Source organism: Dipodomys merriami, unplaced genomic scaffold, assembly GCF_024711535.1.
Source record: "Dipodomys merriami isolate MVZ:Mamm:240054 unplaced genomic scaffold, mDipMer1.0.p SCAF_2, whole genome shotgun sequence".
In the NCBI taxonomy this organism is placed as follows: domain Eukaryota; kingdom Metazoa; phylum Chordata; class Mammalia; order Rodentia; family Heteromyidae; genus Dipodomys; species Dipodomys merriami.
This window is the reverse complement of record NW_027203381.1, coordinates 38,382,769-38,408,939: the sequence shown is the minus strand read 5'-3', so window position 1 is coordinate 38,408,939 and position 26,171 is coordinate 38,382,769. Positions and strand designations below refer to the sequence as shown.

The following is a 26,171-nucleotide window of genomic DNA, read 5'->3' as shown; positions in this document are numbered from 1 at the left end:
ATTTAGTTATTTTCCAATTCTATCAGCATGGTGAAAAAAATAATATTTACTTGTAGAGTTTTGATGGGAGAAACTGATGCTAAGAAAGGCTATTAATATTTTTAATTTCTATCCTGTTTTTGTATTTCTGTTTTGAAATTTCCAGCTATCTATCTCCTGACTTCTCAGGCATAAGTTATAGTCTGTGCTGACAACGTAAGTAAATCAGCATTGAAAGTATAGCTACTGAAATTAAAGTTAGTAGTAGTCCTTGAAGAACTTAATTTTTGAGTAGCATTCAATTTGAAAACAGACTGATGTGATATTTAGCTTTCTATGTATGTAAGAAAATATGTCTGTTTTAGTATTTAATTTTTTAAAGTTTAACTTTTTCTTTTTGAGGCCGAGTTTTACTATGTGGCCCAGGCTGGTTTCAAATTCTCTATACTCTTGATTTAGTCTCTGTGTACTGGGATTACAGATATATGCTACCACCCTGGCTTCTTAAAATTTTTAAGTGTTACTGTGAGTTTTACTGAATCTTTTATGAAAATGTGATTGGCTAAAAGGAAGATTCATTTCATTTGAATGTGAACATTTTCTTATGGCATTACATAGTAGCTTTCAAATAGCATTCTGAAAACTCACGACTTAATATATATATGTATATATATATTTTTAATAAAGAGAGGTTACAGTTACATAAGTCAGGTAAAGAGTACATTTCCTTTTCAGCAATGTCACCCCTTCCCTCACTCTCCATGAGTTTTTCCCACAAGTTCTAAAGTTCATTTTCAAGGTAGTGTCCAGTGAATACCATTACTGCATTTGTCCATCCATTTCTATTGCTTCTCTTAGACTTCCGAAGAACAAAAAGAAAATGAAAACAGAAAAAAAGAAAAACCTCTTGCTTTTTAATGGCACTGTGGAGCTAGTAAAAGGAGATAAAGGGGAAATGAAGGAGGGTCTAGGCAGAGGATCTAGGCTCTTATTAGTGCCTTAATCTACGTAGTTCTTTTATTCATTTATATATTTGAGGCTTCACCATAAGGCTTCTTTTAGGAAACAGGATTTATCATTCTAAGAAACATGCAAATCAATCAATTTCAGTAAACTATATCAATCATAGGTAGCTCATGTTGACCTATATATATACTGGAATTGGCTTATTGGGACAGTGGTCAAAATCAATTCAGGAAATGATGATAGTTGAGGGAAGGTAGAAAATCCTAAATAAACAGTTATCTTAGGTAAGTTTTCATCCTAAATGAGATAGGTATCAGTTGCCAGGATGCTTAAGTTTCTCATTAGGGAAGGGTTTAATTAGTGATTTTTAAACTTCTTAAAGAGGCAGAGTAACTGGGAAATCATACTTTAAAATGGAATATCAGATGAATATGCAATTGATAATGTTTAGTTCTATGATGTACAAACAGTTTCATTAGAAGAAAACATTAGCTTGGGGATGTACTCTGTGGAAGAGCACTTTCCCAACACTTGTAATACTCTCGGTTTGATTCCTAACACAGATCTTCCCCCATTCCCCACCTCCAACATTATATTGTACTGTGCAATATAAAGTCATAGGTTTCCCAATCGAGAGCATAATGGAAGAAATGAATTATGGTGTATTAGCAGCCATCAGTCTTTGGTCTTAGGACCCCTTAACACTTAGAAATTAGATATTGTACCAGCTTAAATTACTACATCAATCTATGTTTGAGTGCCAAGTCTGTCATTTCTACTGAGTGATGCTGGAAGATGAAAATCATTTTTAAAGCTTTTTTTATCTTCACATGAAACACATTTAGATGCATTTTACTTTAAATTTAATTTTGATAGGCAACTACTCATATCTGTTTTCATTTAGATTTGTCACATAATTTATATTTATTTCTCTGTTCCCTTCCCTGTTGTCAGTTTTTTAACATGTGAATGTCTATTTTAAAGTAAATTAATTCTTTAAATTTATAGAAATAGAAGAATTACCTCCAATTGATCATGGAGTTCCTATTACAGACCGAAGAAGTACCTTTCAGGCACACTTGGCTCCAGTAGTTTGTACTAAACAGGTAAAGTTACTATGTCTGGTTCATTCCAGTGGTGTTTTACTAAAAGAAGTAAATGATTTTTGCAACATACCTTTATTTTTTACTCTTACATTTAATTTTCACATAAGTTAAAAATTATTTGTTCATTTTTTTCTGTTCTCAAATTAACTGGGAATCATGGAAGACTTTTTGTTTCTTCTTGCTTTCAAAATTGTATTTAATGCAAGGTCCTGAGATCAAATTCTACTACCACCAAAAAAAAAAATGTATCTAATCTATGATTGGGACTAAGTGTAAATAATTTTTAAAGAAATACTTGTGGAGCACTTATGGAAAATTATGATACTAGCTAGTTAAAAGGAATTGTCCCTAAGTTCTATGAAACTAAACAAGAGCACAGTGGACAGACATGCTAACTGGGCCTACCTGAATTCCTTTCCTTCTGCTTCCTACCAAATGATATAAACTGGAGACTGTTTCATTAAAGCTGTAATTCCTAGGTCATTGTCTTTCTCATTCAGGCTCTTTTCAGTAGAATCCTAGTCTTCTTCCCCATTTCTAAGAACTAGCCTAGGTTAAACTATCTTGAACAAAGTGGTTCCAGTTCTTGGTATAAAGCTAAATAATTTAAATGTCTCATTTACCTGTTTTTAAAAATTAATATTGGGCTGGGAAGGTGGCTCAGTGGTAGAGTGCTTGCCTTGCATGCATAAGGCCCTGGGTTTGATTCTTCAGCACCACATAAGCAGAAAAAAAAAAAGCCGGAAGTAGTGCTATGGCTCAAGTGGTAGCGCGCTAGCCTTGAGCTGAAGAGCTGAGGGACAGTGCCCAGGCCCAGAGTTCAGGCCCCATGACCGCCCCCCCCCAAAAAAAAAAATTATTATCTTTCTTTTAGTTTCTGCCACTACTCTCTAAACTCTTCCCTGCTGGCTCCTTCCCCCACTTACAATGTTGCATATCAAGTCTAGGAAATCTGGACAAGTCCTGTACCACAGAACTACATTCTAGTCTTCTACATTCTTCTAAAGCCCTGACCTTTAGGAATGCAGTTCTTTGAAATAGGATTTTTATTCTCTTCCAGCCTCTAGAGAGGCTGTTTTCAAAAGACTTATAGTCAGAATCACAACTTATAGAACAGCCTTCTGATCTTTTCTCTCTGGAACCCCGTTTTATCCTTGGCCTCAGCTCATAATCTTGCCAGCAGGGTCCTTCTTAGGCATTCTATCCTGAATCTACTCATCTTTCATCTTTTTCTGGTTTTGGTTATAGTTACATAGATTATATGAGAGTTCAAACAAATCTTACATATCTTTCTCTGTTGTACTGAAATCTGAGAACTTGAAATTGTAAAGTATGATACCAGTTCAGTTTTCCCTACATCTAGTATTTCTTCTATATTTCTTTCCTGAAAATCTAACCACATTTCATTTTCTTCTCTCCCTCATCTACCTTCAGACATAATCTTCGGTGACTTTCATTGTCTACAAGGAATAAACTAAATGCTTACACGAAGTTCTTTGTGATACGATCTAGCCCATGTTATGTGGTACATCTACCATCTCTCAGCCTCTTAAGTTACTACATATAATTTCTTCAACCTTTCTCTTTTATGTTCCTCTCAATATTTCTAGAATACAAGATAACTAGTTTTTGGATTTCAGATAAGCATTATTCATAGGACATATTTATACCTATTTATTTTATTTTAATGCTGGTCCTGGACTTTGAATTCAGGACCTGGGTGCTTTCCCTGAGCTTTTTACTTAAAGCTAGCACTCTACCACTTGTGCCATAGCTCCACTACCAGCTTTTTGGTGGTTAATGGGAAATAAGAGCCTCATGGAATTTCCTGCCCAGGCTGGCTTTGAACTGCAGTCCTCAATTCTCATCCTCCTGAGTAGTTAACATTACAGGTATGAGCCACTGGCACCCAATCCTAATTTCTATTTAATTAATATTTATATTGATACACCTTTGTAATTTACTGGACATTCAGATTTGACTAGATATTCTTTATTTTTATTTGCTAAAGCTAATCACCTAAGTCTATGCATTTACACAGGCTATTATCTCTGACTATACTTGTTTTCCTGCCTCTGTTACTTATTTTATAAGGCCTAGCTCATGTGACCTCTTTTGTGAACCTTACTTGATTCTCAAGTTTTGCTTTTATAACATTTGGAGTGTACCATTACTGCATGCCTACCACACTGAATTATATACATTTGGCACATGTTAGAGCTAACATTTAGTATTCCTATAGTTTCATTTAAGATTCTCTATATAAGCTAGGCGTTGGTGGCTCACGCCTGTAATCCGAGCTACTCAGGAGGCTGAGATCTGAGGATCATGATTCAGAGCCAGTCTAGCCAGGAAAGTCTGTGAGACTCTTATCTCCAATAAACCACTCAGAAAACCTGGAAGTGGCGCTGTGGCTCAAGAATACTCGCCTTGAGCTAAAGAACTGAGGGATAGCACCTAGGCCCAGAGTTCAAGCCCCATGACTGACCAAAAAAAAAAAAAAAAGATTATATAAGGAAAAATTTAGATATATTTATGTCCTAAACATCTATTGATAATTAGTGCTTAGAAATACCAGATCTTTAGCCAGGTGCAGTTGCTCAAGCCTGGTCATAAAATGAGATACCTAGGAAATAACCAACATAAAAGGGCCACGGGTGTGGCTCAAGTGGTCGAGTGCCTGTTTGCAAGTGCAGGGCCCCTAAGTTAAAACCCCAATACCACCATCAGACATATACATACATACACAGCAGCCAAAAATCCAAGTTTGTTATTTTTAGCTCCTGCCCTTAAAACGAGGAGGAAACTAGAAATAAGTTTTTTCAGAGCCAGAGAGTTTCCTGTGTATGAGCTGCTACTGGGGCTTGAATTCAGGTCTTTTTGATGGGTTTTTGGAGATAAGGGTCTTACAGACTTTTCTCCTCGAGCTGATGTTGAACCCCAGTCCTCAGATCTCACTCTCCTTAAGTAGGTAGAACTACAAGAAACACCAACACCGAGCTGTATTTTTTAATTCAACACTTTTTATCATTGTCCTTTAAAATATTTTTCAAGAATTCATTTGCAGAGCAAATAAAAAGCAAGCATTGTTTATATTACTGCTGTTTTTAAGGTGAAAATGGTTCTTGCCAAATTGTATGAGAATAAGAAGGTAGCCAGTGCCACTCACAACATCTATGCCTATAGGTAAGTGATTATCACAACTTTTGGAATATGCAGTTAATAAATGGTGATTAGGAAATTATGGATGATTAGGAAATTTACTAACGTGTTTTTTTCCATTGTAATAGGAGTAGATGTGTAGAATATTTGGAAATTGTAAAATAGAAAAGTAATTGGAAAGAAAATAAAGCATCTTCTGTTAAATATAACTAATATTTTTGATGTATTTTCTGTCTTTTCTATGCTGTTTTTTTTTCTCTATGTCCTAAGTTTTTGCAATTTAATGAGTGTTTTCCCACAGCCACCTGATATGGCTATATATTTGTTTGAGGTTCCATACCACAACTTATTTAAGCATTTCCTTTTTGTTTTAGAGTCTCTCTCTCTCTCTCTCTCTCTCTCTCTCTCTCTCTCTCTCTCTCTCTCTCTCTCTCTCTCTCTCTCTCTCTCCCCTCTCTCTCTCTCTCTCCTCTCTCTCTCTCCTCTCTCTCTCTCTCTCTCTCTCTCTCTCTCTCTCTCTCTCTCTCTCTCTCTCTCTCTCTCTCTCTCTCTCTCTCTCTCTCTCTCTCTCTCTTTGTGCCAGTCTTGAGGCTTGAACTCAGGGCCTGAGTGTTGTCCTTGAACCTTTCTGCCACTTGAGCCACAGCTCTACTTCTGGCTTTTTGGTGAATGATTGGAGATCATGAACTTTTTCTGCCTGGATTGTTTTGAACTACTCAGCCTCCTGAGTAGTTAGGACTACAGGTGTGAGCCACTGGTACTCAGAGAGTCTTTCATATTTTCCATTATTATACAGAATACTCTAGTAAATCTGGGTGTAGGAGGAGTTGGTGCTTTGTAATTCCAGTTACTGGGGAGGTTAATAAGGCAAGAGAATTATGAGTTCAAAGCCAGCCCACGCAAAGTAAGAAAGATTCTACCAAAAGCAAAAATACAACTGGTTAAAGCCTTGTAATACTAGCTTCTTAGGAAGCTGAGATCTAAGAACTGCGATATGAAGTCAGCATAAGCAGACATATCAGTGAGACCCAGCAAAAAGTAAAAGTGTGGCGCAAGTGGTAGAGTGCTGTGAGCATAAAAGCTGAGCCAGAGCATAAAGTCCTTAGTTGGGCCCCAATAATGGCACTAAAACTAAACAAGCAAAAAAAAAAAACAAAACAGAAATGGAGGGACAAAGGGTAAACAAATGTAGCAGTGGTGCTCACTGGACACTATATTGAAAATGAGCTATACAATGATGGGTAGGATGGGAGAGGAAAACTGGGAGAAAGCCAGAAAAGGGGTGACATTGTCTAAAAGAAATGTATTCTTTATCTTACTTATATAATTGTAAGCCAACTCTGTTTATTGCAGCATTATTCACTATAGCTAAGATATGGAACCAACCCAGATGTCCCTCAGTAGATGAATGATTAAGAAATGGTGATATATATATATATATATATATATATATACACACACACACACACACACATATGTACACACACACACACACACACACACGAATTCTATGCCTCCATCAGAAAGAATGATACTGCCCCATTTGTTAGGAAATGGGAAGACTTGGAAAAAATTATATTAACTGAAGTAAGCCAAGCCCAAAGAAACATAGCTCCCATGGGTTCTCTTTTTTTTTTTTTTTTTGTCAGTTATGGGGCTTGAACTCTGGGCTTGAGCACTGTCCCTCAGCTCTTCAGCTCAAGTTGAGTGCTCTATGGCTTGAGCCACAGCACCACATCTGGTTTTCTAGTGGTTTATTGGAGATAAAGAGTTTCATGGACTTTCCTTGCCCAGGCTGGCTTTGAGCCATGCTTCTCAGATCTCAGCCTCCTGAGTAGCTAGGATGACAGGCGTGAGCCACCCTCGCCCGGCTCTATGGTTTCTCTTATCTGCAATAACTAGTATATGTCTAGGACAAGCACAAAGGTCAAAAATAATTTTTTAAAAAAGAAACAGAAGTACAAAGGACGATGGGCCTGGCTCAGGTGGTAGAGTGTTGCCTAGCCTATATAAGGCCATGGATTCAATCCCCAATACCTAGAAAAAGGAAAAAAAAGAATAGTCCAGTTAATATCCTTGAATAGTTTTTAGATTATTTCTGCCAAAGAGATTCTGGTTGCTTCAGTTTCTTTGTTGAAATGAAGCAAGTATAGTTAAAAGGAAGATAGAATAAATTCTTAGAGTAGCATTATAAAAAAGGGGGAACATTTTTGAAGCTCTTTATACATATTGCCAAATTTTTCCAAAGTTGGTGGGTTTTTTTTTTGTTGTTGTTGTTGGTAGTGGGCCTGGGTACTGTCCCTGGGCTCTTGAACTCAAGGCGAATGCTCTACCACTTGAGCCACAGTGCCACAGTGCCACTTGTTCTTTAACCCAGCAAGACCTGAAAATGCAATGCCTGGGCAGAGGGTGGACTCCACCTTTGCAGAGTATAGACAAAGTTTATTGAAATGTCACATGCTTATATATTGCATACAGACATAGAAAGTAAATTTTCAGTCCGGGGCAGAAAGTTTATCTTAAACAATTTTATGGGAATACAGACAATGAGAATTAACCTTTTGTCAGTGTGCAGGAAGAGTCAACAAACGTGAAACAGTTCTATGTTATCAAAGATTACAAAGAGTATGCAGTGCAGGTGGGCTTCCTTAGACACACAAAGGGAGTCTTGAGGCATTTTTCTATGGGATTATTTGGAGCAAGAAGGGCACTTTCTGCATACCTTCCACTGAGGTCGTGGCCGGGGCATTGGGACTGTTGCCCAGACTTGGAAAGAGCTTTCTTCTTGCCCATGAGGCTGCAGCTGGGTGTCCCGACCAGTGCCAGGACTATGGAGGAGTGTTCTTGTTGGCCAGCATACATAAACTTCACACAGCACACAAATCATCAGGCAGGGTCACACAAGTCTGTGTCTCTGACCACCACTTCTGGTTTTCTGGTAGTTAATTGGAGATAAGAGTCTCAGGGACCTTCCTGCCTGGGCTGGCTTTGATCCTCAGATCTCAGCCTCCTGAGTAGGTAGGATGACAGGCATGAGCCACCAGCACCCAGCTTGTTTGTTTGTTTGTTTTAAATGAAACTTAATTTATATGTGCTGAGCATGTTCCCACAAGCTTATAATTCCAACTACTCTCGAGGTAGAGATCAGAGGAATTGCTGTTCAAGACAAAGCTAGCCAAGAAGTTAGTGACCACAAATCACAAACAAGCTGAGCATACTAGATAGATGAACTTGTAGTCCCAGCTACCTTTGTCACTGATAGGAGGATACTAAGCTGACCCTAGGGAAAACAACTAGACTCTATCTGAAGAATAGATAAGGCAGAAAAGGCCTAGGAGCATGGCTAAAGTGGTAAAATGTACTGCCAAAAAATAGAAACAAAAACCGAAACAAAAAAATTTAAGAATTGAGAATGCTTCTTTTCTTACACCTGTCTAGTGTTGAGTACTAAGATTTTTATACAGATCTTTGATGATTTGTAAATGAAAATACGTAGGACAATTTTTTTGTACTTTTTTATTGTAAAAATGCTGTACAGAGGAGTTACAGTTACATGAACAAAGTAATGAGTACATTTCCTATTGAACATTGTTGCCTCCTTCTTTGTTTTCCCCCCTATGATCCCTTCCCTCCCACCTCCACAACTACTGCCCCTCCCCCTTTTCCCCCCACTGCCCTCCTGGCTGAAGTTGTAAAGTTCGTTTTCAACATAGTGTTTTGTACATCTCATTGTTACAGTGGATCAACCTGTATCCTTATTTAAGAATTTTGCTTTTACCTTTCAAAAACATGGAAGGCTTCACGAATTTGCATGTCATCTGTGCTCAGGGGCCATGCTAATCTTCTCTGTATTGTTCCAATTTTAGTATATGTGCTGCCAAAGCGAGCACAGGACACTTTTTTAAATACATAAAATAATAAGATTGAAGGATCTAATTGAGGCCTAAAATAAAGCAATACAGATACAAGGATTTGGTACAAATTAAAATTCACTTGAAACTATTTATATAATCGAGACTATGTTAAATTCAAATTCACAAACGTCTATCAGTTTATATAGGAGGGTTTTTAGTGAGTTCACCTCTCTTCAACCACCAAATAAAAAGAACTATTTGTAATTCTCTTATGACCATTGTTGCTGAAGATGGTCATTAATATGAAAATGAGGGATTTGGCTATGATGTCAATGATGAAATGTGTAGTAAAAATAGTAATAGTTATCCTTCTTTGACGCCACATGTTAACTGAGTGCTTACTTTGTGTCAGCAGTTTTAATAATCAGTTTAATTCTGATTATTTCAGCAATCTTGCCTTGTAAAAAGATTAACATTTTCAAAAACTCCTAATTATTAAATGACAGACCTGATTTGATAACCAAATTTTATTTATCTATTCATTTTATTCCTAATTGGCTATTTGGCTTCAAAATCCAGTATATGGATCTTGTCTGTGATGTTAATCTTAAGTTAGTAAAAAGAAAAGCTCAACAGTGTGCCAATTATCTGTTTCAGGTCCCAGAGCTTTGGGTTTTAATGGAAGTCTTCTGAGTGTTTTTATAGTCCTTATTGTTTTCTTCCATATTAATAAGTTGCTTCTTATACCTATTTGTCAACATGACTTCAAGCAACAGCTTCTCTCCCCATCTTCCTTAGTAATTGATGCTTGGCAGTGGAGGGACCCAGCTTGTCAGAATTATGTATCAGATAAGACTAAACACAAAGTGCAGGCTCAAGGGACCTGATTGGGGGTAAAGTCAAGGAACTTTATTTGGTACATAGACTTTCACTTGTATATTTTGAATGATTAGGGTCCTTTTAAACTTACAGCTTGATACTGGGCTGTGTTCTTGCTTTGGAGTTAACAAGGTGCTCTTCAGGCCACTGGTACACAGCGCCATTGGATGCTACATCATCATCTTCCTGGCATGTGAGGAAAGGATTAGTAAAAATTTCCAAGGGTTCATGCTTTTTCTTAACTTAACAATACTGACTGACAGTCAAATTTTCTGCATTTGTTCCATAAAATTATTTTATTAGGTTATAATTATAAATCTTATCTAAACCAATTCCTGACCCTTTTAGCCTTGTTTGTTATATTAATCTTTATTTAATAATACTAATGTATTTTCTTTTAAGTCAACTCTGAATAATTATAATGTCCTCAGAGTAAATGTGAATTGTTATTTATTGAATAGAAAAGTGATGGTGGATGGATAAACAGAATGAACAAATTAATGAATGACTGCTATAATAACATTGATGTAATTGACTTAAGCATGTAGATGAGTATTTATAGATTTTTAGGTTTACATGAAAAGTTTATAGTTTTTAATGGCTTTAGTTGGGAGGATATCTTTACCACAGATGCCCACCTACATGTGATATCATTGTAGAGGCTTAACAAACTCACTCTATGTAGTAATATAAGTGGTGCCACATATGGATTGTTTTTTTTTATCTCTAGGACTTAATTGCCAAGTTTATTCTACTACAATATTTTCTTCCATTATTTTGAATTTAAATGGGTAAAACCCCCATAATTTATTTCTAATACTGATAACACTTTGGGAGACATTTTAAAGAAGAAAGATAAATCTTTTAATTCTTATTAAGAATGTAGGAAATAAATGCTTGATGGTTGGAATAAAATGAAAAGAAAGGCGTGAAATGTTAATATGTTGTCCCTCCTCTTCATGTGCTTCTTCCCATAGGCTCTTTTAAGACAGGACTATGCCATGTATTTCATTTACATGAATTTCATTTCATTTACATGTATTTTTTTTTTTTTGGTCGGTTGTGGGGCTTGAACTCTGGGCTTGGGCACTATCACTCAGCTCTTCAGCTCAAGGCGAGCACTCTACTACTTGAGCCACAGCACCACTCCCGGTTTTCTAGTGGCTTATTGGACATAAGAGTCTCTCGGACTTTCCTGCTAGGGCTGGCTTTGAACCATGATCCTCATATCTCAGCCTCCTGAGTAGCTAGGATTACAGGCGTGAGCCACCAGCATCCAGCTACATGTATTTCATTTTTATCATACCTCTATTTTATAGTGTTTCTGTATGTATAGTCTCAATAGCTGTTTTTCAATGACTTTATTATATCATATCTTTAAGATTCGGTTTTCTGTTAAAGCAGCATTTCTGATATAAAGCTTATTCCTAGCTTTCCCAGGTATAAAAAATGGTAAAATGAACTGGATAGTAAATCATCCATAAAATATATCTCATGTTGAATTCAGAAGGATTTTAAAAAACAAATGTGTTGATTTGCAAAACAAATTAATTGCAATAAGTATTGAGTTATGACTTTCATTGTACTCCTTTGAAGTTTCAAAGTATAACCCTGTTATACTTATTTCTAGAATATACTGTGAAGATAAGCAGACCTTTTTGCAAGACTGTGAGGATGATGGGGAAACAGCAGCTGGTGGACGTCTTCTTCATCTCATGGAGGTAGGTGTAACTTAAAATCTAAATCCTATTCTATATGCACCATAACATTTCTCAGCAATACAGAGCTCCATTTAAATTAGTAAGTTACATGTTATAAGTACATTTGGTTTAATAGTAAAATTTTAAAAATTGTGTGGAAATTTAACCACTGGATATAAGCAGAAAGCAAATGGCTAGTAATAAGTTCTGTGTTTTAAAGACAATTGAACATTGTCTTCTACTTTGGGTAAACTTCTCTTTAGTTTTTTTTTTTTTTTCTTTTCTTCTATCTTTATGGAAATTCTGTTAGTTGGATATTGGATTTCTGGAAAGATCCAGAATCAATCCTTTCTCCCTACTTTTCTTCCCTTTTCTCCTTTCTCTTCTGCTCCCTTTATCTCCTTATTTTCCTCCCTTCCTACCTCCCATCTTTTTCCTCACTCTTTTTCTTCCTTTCTTGTTCAACTCATTGTCTTTACATTATCAGGCATTCCTTGTCTTCCAAAATTGTTGAATTTTTAATTTGTTTTGCAACCATATATTTGATTTTTTCTCTCTTTTTTTTGCTAAGTATATAATTTTTAAGAGTTCATTATTAATTTTTCATAGAATTTTATCTGAGTTTATGAATATGTATTTTCTAAAATTCCTTTGCATATATTAATTAGGATTTCTTTATTCAGATGTCTTCACCATTAAATTTTTCTTGGTCCATTTTAGTTTATTTATCTTATCCTTTCTCTTTCATGCTGCTGGATTTTCTTCATCTGTCTGGTGATCATTGGTTGTCCATTAATTTTAAGAATGGATTATTTTTTTCCCAAGGTAGTTACTGTATTGTATGTGGAGCTTTGTTTTTCTAAACTGGGCCTTTCCCTTGACTAGGAACACTAGTTCCTAGGAACTCTAGGTGTGGGTCAGGCCTGTGTACCGGTGAGTTTCACTTTAAGGGCAACATTTAACAAATATTGAACTAATGAAGACCTTACTGATCATCTCCAGTGACTACTTTGTTTTTGTTTTTGTTGTTTAGTCCAGTGATAAAAAGGTCCCTACACTGAGCTATTCTGGTAGAAGTCCCCAAACACTGGAACACTACCTGCATGGTCTTCTTCACTCTATCAGATTGCCCCAAAGTTTGGAGTTTGAGGATACTGGTTTTTCAAATGGCTTTCTATTCTAATATTTCACCCCTGAATTACTAGTAACTTACTCAATGAATTACTCATCTGTTCTGCCATTAGAGTCAGTGGGAAATTTTATGTGCAATTTTTAATGTGGGTTATTTAATTCTTATTTAAAACTTGTGTTTGTATATAGTTGTATGTCTTAATAACTGTATATCTAATCGTGCTTCTAAATATAACAGATTTTGAATGTGAAAAATGTCATGGTGGTAGTATCACGCTGGTATGGAGGAATTCTGCTAGGACCAGATCGTTTTAAACATATCAACAATTGTGCCAGAAATATACTAGTGGAGAAGAATTATACAAGTTCACCTGTAAGTGGCTATTGATCTAAATAAAGAGTTTCTTATCACTGTCTGTGAAAATAAGGAGTGAGACCCTGGTCAGAACAACGAGACTGGATAGTCATATATATGGCCTTGGGCAGATCACTTTATCTCTTGAACCTCAATTTCATAGATTCATAGATTTCATATTATAAAGAACTTTTGAAGACAGCTCACTCTTTCTCTTGCCCCTCAAACCGAGCCCCATAGAAATTGTAGCTCATGTTACACTAGACTGGATTTCGTGTGTGTGTGTGTGTGTGTGTGTGTGTGTGTGTGTGTGTGTGTGTGTGTGTGTGTGTGTGTGTGTGTGTGTGTGTGTGTGTGTGTGTGTGTGCTGAAACTGGATTTCATTTGGTGGTGTGTGTGTATGTACCGAAACTGGATTTCATTTGAGGGTGTGTGGGTGTGGGTGTGCCGAAACTGAGCCTTGAACTTAGATCCTCTGCATTGTCCCTGTGTGGTTGTGTGTGTGTGTGTGTGTGTGTGTGTGTGTGCCAAAACTGAGGCTTGAACTTAGATCCTCTGTGTTGTCCCTGTGTGTGTGTGTGTGTGTGTGTGTGTGTGTGTGTATGTATATGTGAGTGTGCCAAGACTGAGGCTTGAACTTAGATGCTCTGCATTGTCCCTGAGTTTTTTTGCTTAAGGCTAGTTCTACCAGGATACACAGCTCTAACTCCCAGCTTTTTGGTGGTTAATTGGAGAACAGAAATCTGGAGTTATCTGACCAAGCTGACTTTTAACCATTGACTAGATTTTGTGTGTGTGTGTGTGTGTGTGATGTCCTGGGGCTTGAACTCAGGGCCTAAGTGCTGTCCTTGAGCTTTTGTACTCAAGGCTAGCACTCTACCACTTGAGCCATATTTCTACTTCTGTCTTTTTTGGTGGTTAATTGGAGAGAAGAGTCTCATGGACTTTCGTGCCCAGGCTGGCTTTGAACTGAGATTCTCAGACCTTAGCCTTCTGAGTAGCTAGGATTACAGGCGTGAGCCACCAGTGCAGAGCTTATAACTAGATGTTTTTAAGCAGCTGTACAATACTAAACTTGTCGTTAATGTCAAGGCATCCCTCTCCCTTTGGCATGCTGTCAGTATACTTTGAGCTTTTCTTTTGGTATATTTTGAGCTCATTTTTGCTTAATGTATCCATTTAAACTTTATTACCTTACTTAAGAAACTAGAAATATATTAAATAATGAGATTATTGAAGTATAAAATATAAGCAAAGTATTTTTTCTTAATTATTCTTGTCTTATTATAATAGACTGTAAATGAAAGTGCCCTATAAGACACAAGTAATTATACCCTCACCTGTTTGTAGAGATTATGTGATCAGATATCAGGTTCCATCTGTTTGTAAACAGAGAGGTATTACATTGGTTTTTTTCTTTTTCAGGAAGAATCATCTAAGAGTTTGGGCAAGAACAAAAAAGTAAAAAAAGACAAGAAGCGGAGTGAACATTAATACTTGAAACTATATGAAAGGTTAATTTTTCTATAATTACAAACATATTCTACAGTCATCAAGGAATATATGACCCTGGCTGCTCAAGTCAGCCAATTCATCATGGACACCAGCATCTTTTCTTCTTTAGTTTTATCATCTGCCAAAAATACAGAACTTAGAATATATTCATGTGTGTTTTAGGCTTTTTGGGAAGAACTAGTTTGTGCTTAATCATTAATTTATCTAGTTTTAGGAAAGTGACAGTTGCCCAGGCCAGTGTCTGAATTACTGCTTCACTTAAGTACATGTCAAGTGCCTTTGTTAGGTGGTGAAGAAGTGTCTCCAGAGGACTATAACTGCCTGATTTCTTGTCATTGGGATTCTTGCACTGTTAAATGAACATTGCCTTTTCTGCTCTTTATGGCTTATTGGAACAGAAGCTCATTGAAGATTGATCTTGGAGAATTTCTTCCTGTGATTTCAGTTCAAAATGTGACATTTTTCGTTTGATAGTCTGAGTAATAAGTGAGAATCCAGAAGTATATATCTATAGTTATGTGTTGAGGTGGCAATTTATCAAACTAATTTGTTAGCTTAAGTATTACGCCTCAATTTCTGTCACAGATTTGTGATTGTGAAATTTCAAGAAGTGATTTTGTGGTCTCTGCCTTTTTGTTGTTTAATTCTTGTAATGCAAAACATTGAATATGGAATGCCAGTAGGCTCCTGCCACCTCTGAACTGTGTTCATGTAACATTCTGGTCTAACAACTTGGTGGTATCTTCTGGTCTTTATTAAGGTATTAAAACCATGCTAGGAGCTATACTGTGATTAATGGGGCATTTATAGACCTGAGTAAACATGACAGAACTATACTAGTCTGAGGCAAGAACTGCAATAAATTTGGTACATATTTCTCTGTGTTCCAGTCAGCCTTTTTGAATCCATGATTTTTGTGGAGAGAAGGAAGAACAAATATTTTCATTGGAAACAACTCCTCCCATTCTTAGCGGGATCTTATGTTTATTTCATCTGCAAGTTGCCTGTAGGCTTTCAGACAACATTGTTTCCTTTCAGATAGGATATCAGACTATTAGAAGTGATCAACCATGGATTTGTGTAGAAGCCCTTTCCTAAGAAGGGAACAGAGATTAGGAGGAGGCTTTGGAGTGGTGCTAGAGCTTGGAGAGCAACAGAATTTAGGCACATTTTTTTTTCTCCTCTTTCCAGTGTTTCACCTTAAAGAGAGCCAACATCTTTACTTGATATTTTGATCAAGAATCTAGTAAACAGCTCTAAACTAGGCTGGGTTCTGAGACATAGAAATTTATTTTCAACATTATATAGTGAGATGAACTACCAAGTCACAAGATAATGTATATATTTTGAGTGCTTACCTCAGTTTCCATGAAGTGCTAAGTATATCTTGTAATAAATTAACAGTTAACACAATGAGAGATTATGTAAACAGTAAGAATTTAATGCTGCAGAAAATGAGTTAATTTTTTTCTACCACATCAAATTGTATTTTTCCTTTTTCTTTCCCTCCCTCCCTTCTTCCCTCTCTCCTTCCTTCCTTCCCTCCCTCCCTCCCTCCCTCCCTCTCTCCCTCCCTCCCTCCCTCGCTCGCTTGCTTGCTTGCTTCCTGTTCCTTTTTTTTTTTTTTTGTGCTGGTACTGGGGCTTGAACTCAGGGCCTCCACTCCCACTTTTTGGCTCAAGACTAGTGCTCTGCCACTTGAATTGTACCTCCACTTCTGGACCTTTGCTGGTTAATTGGAGACAAAGAGTCTCTTGAATTTGTCCAGGCTGGCTTCAGATCTTGATCTTAAAATCTCAGCTTTCTGAATAGCTAAGATTATAAGTCTCTTTCTTGTTGTTTTATCCAACATTTACTTGAGTCTCTACAGAAGACACTTTTTTATACTATGAATGATTTTATTTCCCTTTTAAAAAAATCATAATTTTTGCTTCTTTTTACAAGATTACTAACTATATTTTACTGAATAAAAAACCCTAGTCTACTTTACTAAAAGTAAGTCAGCTGGTAAAAGGAGAGATTCAAAATCCTCTAGTTCTAATCTCTGAGTTATTTTACACACTACTATTAATGAAAACTAACTGTCAGTTAGTTAAAATTTCTATTATATAGAGGATTTTCCAATTCTTCAAAAAATAATTTTATAACCAAATCTATCCTATGCTGTATTTTATATTATATTCTGTTAGTAAAACTATTTTCCACGCCTCATATATGAAAGCAGGTAGCTTTTTTAAGTGTAAATGGCAACAGCAACAGAAGATGTAGGCTCTGGGGGGTATGCATCATGAAACAGCCTAGCTGTAGAGAATTCTGTCAGACTGACCACACCAGGAAAGAAGATAACGCAGATATTGTTTGTAGGGCCAATGAACTTTATTGGGAAATTGTGTAATCATCTCTAATTTCCACTTTAGAGAGAACCATTGTAAACATTTGGTATGGACATTATTTTTTTTCTTATGCATGATTTTGTATATATGGCTATTTTCCCACAAAAATATTAAATTGTATATAGTGTTTGTATCCTACATATTTCATATAGAAGTATATTGTTAACATTTTCCCATGTCAATAAATATTCTTCTATGGCTTAATCTCTTACGGCTATGTTGTATTTTTGTCTTTTTGGATGCACTATAGTGTTACTAGTTTTCCATTTTCTTTTTCCCAGTTTTTAAGATTTTCTTCTGTCACTTTGATAAATAAATGTGAAAAATTCATTAGATACCTTTTTTTTTTTTTTTTTTTTTGTATTTTTTGGTGCCAGTCCTGGGCCTGGGTGCTGTCATCACTTTAGCCACAGCTCCATGTCTAGCTGTTTTTGATGGCTAATTGAAGGTAAGGGTCTCCTGGACTTTGTTTCACAGTCTGGCTTCAAACCACAGTCCTCAGATCTCAGCCTCCTGAGTAGCTAAGATTACTGAAGTGAGCTACTGGCGTCCAGTGGACACCTATTTTTATATGTAGCTGGACTGTTTCCTTAGGAAAAACAGGAAATGGGATTCCTTGGGTAGAGGTTTGTACATTCTAATAGCTCTTCATAGGTTTAGTTGAATTGCTCACTAAAGTTTTGTGCATTTTATACTTAGTATTCTGATAAAAAAAAATGTGATAAAATAGACTATGTGATAGATAAAACTCACAGTTCCCAGCTTTAAAAATTAATATTTGTCTTAAAAAATAATTGCAGTTTCACAAGAAGTTGTAAAAATAGTAAAGCAGTCCCTATATACCCATAAGTCAGCTTCTAGTAGTAACATTTTACAAAGCTATTACATTTTCCAAACCAGAAAATGTATTCCTAGTTGTTTTGTGAGCTACGTGATTTGCAAATATTTTCTCAGCCTGTAGCTTGTCTTTTCATTGTATCAGTATCATTTGTAGAGTAGTTACTGTGTAAACAAAAAAAATGTGTGTACTTACAATTGCACTTGAGTAGGAGAGACCAGTTTGCAAAAGGAGCCAGGATGACTACAAAAATAGCATGAAAACCTAATCACAGGGTTTTGTTATATGTAAAGTATCTATTAAGCTAGAAGATTAAAAATAATACATATATGCATATAAACAGGCACCTTCTAATAACTTAGTCATTATAAGTTTCAGTAATTTGTTTTCAAAATCTTGATGGCTATGTATAGGATATACAGCTGGAAGTCATGTGCAAGCTGGTACTTAACAGTTTAAAAATGTTTTATAATACACATTGCAGTTCAGTATCTATGGCTCATACCTATATTCCTGCCTACTCGGGAGTCTGAAATGTTAATGATTATGCTTCTGACTATCCAAGGCAGACAACTTTGAAAGACTTATCTCCATTGACCAGAAAAAGACTGGAAGTGGAGATGTAGCTCAAATGGTAAAGCACTGTGAGTGGGGAAGGGGTACTGAGTGATAGTATGAGGCCCTGAGTTAGTACTGGCACCAAAAAAAATAAGTAGACATCAATCACATTGATAAACATGATGACGATAATGATGATGATGATGATGGTGTGTGTGTGTGTGTGTGTGTGTGTGTGTGTGTATGTGTGTGTGTGTGTGTGTGTGTGTATGTGTTGTGTGTGTGTGTGTGTGTGTTTGGTGATCCACACAGCTTGTATATGCTATGCCAGCACTTTGCCTCTGAGCCACAGCCCGTCACTAATGATTTTTAACAACCCCCCCTCCGCCAAAATAAAACCAGCTATCAAGTCTGAACGTGCAGCACTCCAACCTTCACTCTTCTTTGCTTCATTTATTCAGTAACAAGAGGCTATAGGAAAGGTTTGGAAAAAGTCAAATAGTGATTGTTTTATATACTTTCTTAAAATCCAGCCTGCAAAAACAGAGACTAGAACATACAATGTGAAGTGGGAAGGAAAGAAAGGCTGATAAACATTTTGCTGACTTTGTAGTGTAAGATAAGGTACACAAGTGAACAAGATGACTGCAAGCACTGTAGATAACATTGTAAAGGAACTCTGGTCCACATAAAAATAGGTATTTGTTCTATGTACTGTGTATGGCAATCTGTAGAATTTGTAGGTATTTTTACATAGGCAGATACCTTGTGCCCTTTGGTTGTGGGGAGTTGCCTTTAAGGCAGTAGTCTTCTGGATAGATACCATTCTGGTAAAAGAATAATGATGAATTTTATTTTTCCAGTTGTGGGGCTTGAACTCAGGGCCTGGTTGTATTCCCTGAGCTTCTTTTGCCCAAGACTAGTGCTCTACCACTTGAGCCCAGCACCACTCATGGCTTTTTCTGAGTAGTTTATTGGAGATAAGAGTCTCATGGACTTTCTTGCCTGGGCTGGCTTCAAACTGTGATCTTCAGATTTTAGCCAGCTGAATAGCTAGGATTACAGGTGTGAGCCACAAGTGCCCAGCATAATTATGAATCTTATTGGACCAGATTTAATCCTGCTTTACCTTATGTGAAAATAATGATGCTAAGTGAAATGAACTCCAAGATATGGAAACAAGAGGTTTCTGTTTATTGTTGTGTTTTTTTTGGGGGGGGGTCTGGTCATGGGGCCTGAACTCTGGGCCTGGGTGCTGTCCCTCAGCTCTTCAGCTCAAGGCTAGTGCTCTACCACTTGAGCCACAGCGCCACTTCCAGCTTTTTTTCATTTCTTTTTTTTATTGTGAGAATACTGTACAGAGCCGGCTTTTTTTTTTTTTTTTTTTTCTTTTTGCTTATGTGGTGCTGAGGAATGGAACCCAGGGCCTCATTCATGCAAGGCAAGTGCTCTACCACTGAGCCACCTTCCCAGCCCATATTGTTGTGGTTTTTTAAAAGTACTATGTGAAGTTACTTCTTTTTTTTTCTTTAGGGTTTTTTGTTGTTGTTGTTGTTTCTTGTTTTTTTTTTTTGGTGGGTTGTGGGCCTTGAACTCTGGGCCTGGGTGTTGTTCCTCAGCTTTTCAGCTCAAGGCTAGCGCTCTACCACTTGAGCTACAGCGCCACTTCCTTTCTTTAGTTTTTTAAAAAATTATTTTTTCCTATGGTTTGTTCTCTGCTATTACTGTATTTGATTTTGGTGTCCTGAGTATTGTATATATGTTTATTTGAATGAGGGAAGTGAAGGGGAACAACAAAATGGTGAGACAAATGACAAAGGGCAAACCAATGCAACAGTGATCCTCACAAGACAATATGTTGGAAATGAACTGTACAACCTGGGAGGGGGGCAAGAGAGGGAATAATGATGGAAGGGGTAAAAGGCTTGACAAGAAATGTACTCACTACCTTCCATATGTAACTGTAACCCCTCTGTACATCACCTTGACAATAATTTTTTTTTTAAAAAAACAGTTAAATACTAAGCTCAAAATTTCAGTTTAGGTATTCTGAATTTATTGAACTTTACTCACAGATGTCAAGTCCTTTTCAAAATTGTATGACTGGTCCTTCCATTCCTTGCCATATTTGATGGACCTCTAAGTTATTCTTTTCCTTCCTTCCTTCCTTCCTTCCTCTCTCTCTCTCTCTCTCTCTCTCTCTCTCTCTCTCTCTCTCTCTCTCTCTCTCTCTCTCTCTCTCTCTCTCTCTCTCTCTCTTTCTCTCTCTCTCTTTCTTTCTTTTTCTCTCTTTCTTTCTTTGGTGCCTATCTTGGGGCTTGAACTCAGGGCCTGGCTGCTGTCCCTGAGCTCAAGGCTAGTGTTCTATCACTTGTACTATAGCTCTACTTTCAGCTTTTGGGTGGTTAACAGGAGTTAAGAGTCTCGTGGACTTTCAGCTTTGAATCATAATCCTCAGATCACACCCTCCTGAGTAGTTGGAGTAACAGTCATGTACCACTGGTCCTGGCTCTCCTAAAGCTCACTGCAGTTCAATCTACCTGACCTGTTGTTGATGTTGAATACTAATATCTTTCTCCTGACTTTGAAATAGATTTGAACTCAACAAAGCAGTTAGACCCTGAAGCTAAGGTCCAGTGAGTATGAGACACTGCCACATGGACTTTGATTTGGTTATACTACAGAGCTTCCACAGAAGATTCCTGGCTTTTCATTCTCAGCAATATGGGCCCACAAAGTTAAGCTAAATAGTTTTATTTTCTTTTGAGTTCCAGGTGTTTCAGTTTTCCCTTTACCCTTTTATGGCTTTCCACCCACAAGACCAGGGCACAGAGCTCTTTTAACACATAAGTTTTTGACAGATGGACATGCGGAAGACCAACTTCTATCCTCAAATTCCATTTCATTGTATCTATCTATCTATCTATCAATCTATCAATCAATCAATCTATCTATCTATCTATCTATCTATCTATCTATCTATCTATCTATCTATCTATCTATCTATCTATCTAGCTGTCTGTCTGTCTGTCTGTCTGTCTGTCTGTCTGTCTCTGTCTGTCTGTCTGCCTGCCTGCCTGCCTGCCTGCCTGTCTGTCTGTCTGTCTACCTGCCTATCCTCCATTCAGATCAGTCTTGACCAGTATTTTCCAGATTCAAATGGATATGTATTTCTACTTTGTACCCTAACTTAGATCTTCAAGAATATCCTCCTTAGAACAGCTTACACTAAGCAAAAAGAAAGAAGAGTGGAAGAAATAGTTGGGTTGTCAAAGCTCATAGAACTCTCAAACATTATAGATCATGATAATGACAATTATTTCCCTTGTACAGGTTAACATGTGTTTGTGACTTTAAGTATCATAATCTCATAATACTGTGAAATTTGTGAGATTTATGTAATCAATCTCAATAAAAATTATTTTTTTAAAAAAAGAAACCAGCCTGGGAAGATAAATCTAAGAGATTCTTATCTTCAGTTAACCAGCAGAAAGCTGTAAGTGAAGGCCTGGCTTAAGATTGCTTGCCTTGATTATAGCCATTTTTTAAAAATAAGTTTTTTATTGTGAAAATACTGTACAGAGGGGTTACAGTTACATGAGCAAAGTAATGAGTACATTTCTTATCAAGTAGTATTGCCTCTTCCTTTGTTTTTCCCCTACCATCCCTTTCCTCCCATCTCCACAACTACACTCCCCCAACACTCCTCCTGCCAAATAGTAAAGTTCGTTTTTTGACATAGCGTTTTGTATATCTCATCTAATTGTTGCAATGGGTCCACCTGTATCCCTATTTAAAATTTTTGTTTTTTCCCTTCCTCTCCCCAAATCATACCAACTTCAAATACAGTGAAAACAGGGGTTATACTGTGGGAGAGGGACATACAAAGCAACAAAAAAAAATCATGTGGTATCTTATAAATATGTTAGAAACAATAGCAAGAAAGAAAACACCACTTGTGTCCTTATCTTGGGGTTCATTTCCTTAACATCATCTTATCTGACCGTTTCTGCTTGTCTCAGATATATACTAGTTATTGCAAATAAGGGAAACCATGGGACCTATGTTTCTTTGGGCCTGGATTACTTCAGTTAATATAATTTTTTCCAAGTCTTTCCATTTCTTAACAAATGGGGCAATATCATTCTTTCTGATGGAGGCATAGAATTCCATTGTGTATATATACCACATTTTTTTGATCCATTCATCTACTGAGGGGCATCTGGATTGGTTCCATATCTTAACTATGGTGAATAATGCTGCAATAAACATAGTTGTGCTGGTAGTACTAGCAAAAAAAAAAAAAAAAAAAAAAGCCTCCCAGCAACAATTTCATTCCCATTAATCATTATCCATTCATTGTTAACTTGAATCCGAACCTTCTTCCTAAAGTAACTCTCTGTTTAAGTCACTGGGCTAGGAAGATGAGTTGTTGTAGGAATTCTGCTTTTGTTTATGTACAAGGGGAGGGTATCTGACTGACTATATACTGAGAAATGAAAACATAAGTTCTAGAAGAAGGTAGAATATTTGCACAGACACTCCCAATTTGGCAGGTGAATATTTTGCCCAGGCTGCTTTGCGACTGTGGTCACCCCCATCTCAGCCTCCTGAAAGCTGAGGCTTATAGGCATGAGGGAGCTACCATGACTGGCTAAAACAACAGGCTGAAGTCATTGTAGACCACATCTTTGAATTTTTTGCCATGCCCATTTTCTTTTCCTCCCTCTTTTCTCCCCACACCCACTCCCCACCACACTTTTCTCTTTTCTTCTTGTTGTTCATGGGGCTTGAACTCAGGGCGTGGGCACTGACCCTGAGCTTTTTTTGCTAAAGGCTAGTGCTCTACCATTTTGAGCCACAGCACCACTTCTGGCTTTTTGGTGGTTAATTCGAGTCTCATAGACTTTCCTGCTTGGGCTGGCTTTGAACCTCAATCCTCAGGTATCAGGATCCTGAGTAGCTAGGATTATAGGTGTAAGCCACTGTCACGCGTCTTCATGCCCATTTTCTTTCTTGCTTTTTTTTTGGGTCCGGTCATGGGGCCCGAACTCTGGGCCTAGGCCCTGTCCCTCAGCTCTTCAGCTCAAGGCTAGCGCTCTAACACTTGAGCCACAGCGCTCAAGCCACTTCCGGCTTTTTTCTTTTTGCTTATGTGGTGCCGGGGAATCAAACTCAGGGCCTCATGCATGCAAGCAAGCGCTCTACCGCTGAGCCACCTTCCCAGCCCTTTATGCCCATTTTCTTTTTTTTTTTTTTTTTTAAATTTTATTTTATTTGAGAACATACTGTACAGAGGGGTTACAATTACATTGGCAGGATAATGCATACATTTCTTACCAAGCATTGCAGCCTCCTCCTTTGTTTACCCTTCACCTCCCTTCCCAGCCTCCCCCCTCCCCCCCACCCAATCATACCCCCCTCCCCCCCACTCCGACATTGTAAAGCTTGCTTTGACATGACATTTTGTAATTCTCCTTGTTACAACAGGTCCACCTGAATCCTTAAGCGACTTGTTTGTCCCCCTCTCCTCCACATGTTATACTGACATCAAATAAAGTGAAAGCGGGGGTTACACTGTGGGGGAGGGACATACAAAGCAACAAAGAAATAATCTTATAAATGCGTTAGAAACACATGCTTGAAAGAAACGAAAACATTAAAATACATATTTAAGGGTTCGTTTTCCTAACATCACATTATCTGATCTTTTCCGCTTGACTCATACCTATACTAGATATTGCAAATAAGGGAAACCATGGGACCTATGTTTCTTTGGGCCTGGCTTACTTCACTTAATATAATTTTTTCCAAGCCTTTCCATTTCCTAACAAATGGGGAAATGTCGTTCTTTCTGATGGAGGCATAGAATTCCATTGTGTATATATACCACATTTTCTTGATCCATTCATCTACTGAGGGGCTTCTGGGTTGGTTCCATATCTTAGCTATGGTAAATAATGCTGCAATAAACATAGTTGTGCTGGTAGCTTTAGTGTGGTCTTGTTTGTAAACATTTGGGTAAATGCCCAAAAGTGGGATTGCTGGATCATAGGGGAGATCTATGTGAAGTCTTTTGAGGAACCTCCATACTGCTTTCCAAAGTGGTTGAACAAGTTTACATTCCCACCAACAATGAAGTAAGGTTCCTTTCTGTCCACATCCCCTCCAGCATCTGTTGTTGTTAGAGTTCTTGATTTTTGCTGTTCTAACTGGAGTGAGGTGATATCTCAATGTTGTTTTGATTTGCATTTCTTTTATGGCTAGGGATGTTGAACATTTCTTCATGTGTCTAATGGCCATCCTTCTTTCTTCTTCAGAGAAGCTTCTCTTTAAGTCTTTCGCCCACTTATTTATTAGGCAGTTGTTTCTTTGAGGATTTGTTGTTGGGTGGTTTAATTTTTTGAGTTCCAAGTATATTTTAGATATGAGACCCTTGTCCGTTGTATGGCTAGTAAAGATCTTCTCCCAATCGGTGGGCTTTCTATTGATCTTGCTAGCTATGTCATTTGCCCTGCAGAAGCTCTGCAACCTTATGCAATCCCATTTGTCCAACCTTTCTTTGATTTGTTGTGTTTCCGGGTCTCTATTCAGAAAATTTCGGCCTGAGCCAAGGAGACCTAGGGTTTCTCCTATTCCATCCTGTAATGTTTTCAGAGTGTCTGCTTTGAGTTCAAGGTCTTTGATCCATTTGGAGTTGATTCTGGTGCAGGGTGATATATAAGGATCTAGCTTTAGTTTTCTACATGTAGTTAACCAATTTTGCCAGCACCATTTACTGTAGAGGCTGTCTTTCTTCCATTCTATTGTTTTAGCATCCTTATCGAAGATTAGATGGCTATAGGTTATGCCCATTTTCTTAATGAAGTGTTTTATTTAACCATTCTCATCTTCTACTATTTCTTGGAAAGTGATGAGAAATAATGTTTAATTTATTGTGGCTAGCAAGAGCAGTGAATTGTGTGAAGAGTTGTGGAAAGGAGTCTGCAAAGATCCTCTAGGTTACTCTCAGGTCTTGGACAGGGGATGGGATACAGTGGTGAAATCTCAGCTTGCCAGGTGGTTTACCAGTCTTTCTCTTGGGAAACTTTGAATACTTTTCTGAATGTGTATCATACTTAAAGAAAAAACAAAACAAAACAAAATGGGACAACATATAGTCTTTGCTCTCCAGTAACTTAGATTCTGTCAGGAGAGATAAGTAAGTTTCCCTTTCTATTATCCTTCCTCTCTTTGTAGAGATTCATGCGCCCACTTTCCTTGTACCTGAAAGAACTGAACATTTTATGTGTAAACATTTGCTGCTGCTGATACATTCTTTCAGCTTTCATATTGGAAAAGCTTTTATTTTGCTTGGTGTTTGAGAGATATTTTTAGTAAGTATAGAAATCTAGGTTGACAGGGTTTTTCCTTTGAGTACTAAAAAGGTGTTACAGCCGTCATATTCTTATGTTACTTACTGACAAGCAATTTACCAATGTTCTTATTTTTCTTATTTGTGTGTGATGTGCTTCCCATCCCCAGTTTTTTCTTAACATTGGTTCTGAGCAAGTTTATTTCTGTGCTTTATATAGTTCTCTCTCTCTCTCTCTCTCTCTCTCTCTCTCTCTCTCTCTCTCTCTCTCTCTCTCTCTCTCTCTCTCTCTCTCTCTCTCTCTCTCTCTTGTTCTCTTTACGATTATTGAGTTTTGGATTTGTTGAGCTACTTGGTTCATAGCTTTTATCAAATTTTGTA

At 37.3% G+C, this 26,171-nt stretch overlaps 1 protein-coding gene and 1 non-coding gene across 2 annotated transcripts in view; one reads left to right on the top strand and one right to left on the bottom strand.

Annotated features, from left to right (window-relative positions):
- The window catches only part of Impact (impact RWD domain protein), a 33,660-nt gene extending 16,409 nt beyond the window's left edge, over positions 1-17,251 (top strand). The window contains exons 7-11 of the mRNA XM_070029417.1: positions 1,954-2,051; positions 5,164-5,237; positions 11,577-11,667; positions 13,016-13,150; positions 14,558-17,251. Of these exons, the coding sequence (XP_069885518.1) occupies positions 1,954-2,051; positions 5,164-5,237; positions 11,577-11,667; positions 13,016-13,150; positions 14,558-14,626 (467 nt within the window). The 3' untranslated portion in view covers positions 14,627-17,251. The remainder of the gene's footprint in view (positions 1-1,953; positions 2,052-5,163; positions 5,238-11,576; positions 11,668-13,015; positions 13,151-14,557) is intronic.
- Positions 8,997-9,103, bottom strand: LOC138832756 (U6 spliceosomal RNA). Its single transcript, XR_011373684.1, has one exon. It is a non-coding gene; the product is annotated as a U6 spliceosomal RNA (small nuclear RNA).
- Positions 17,252-26,171: the final 8,920 nt, after the last annotated feature.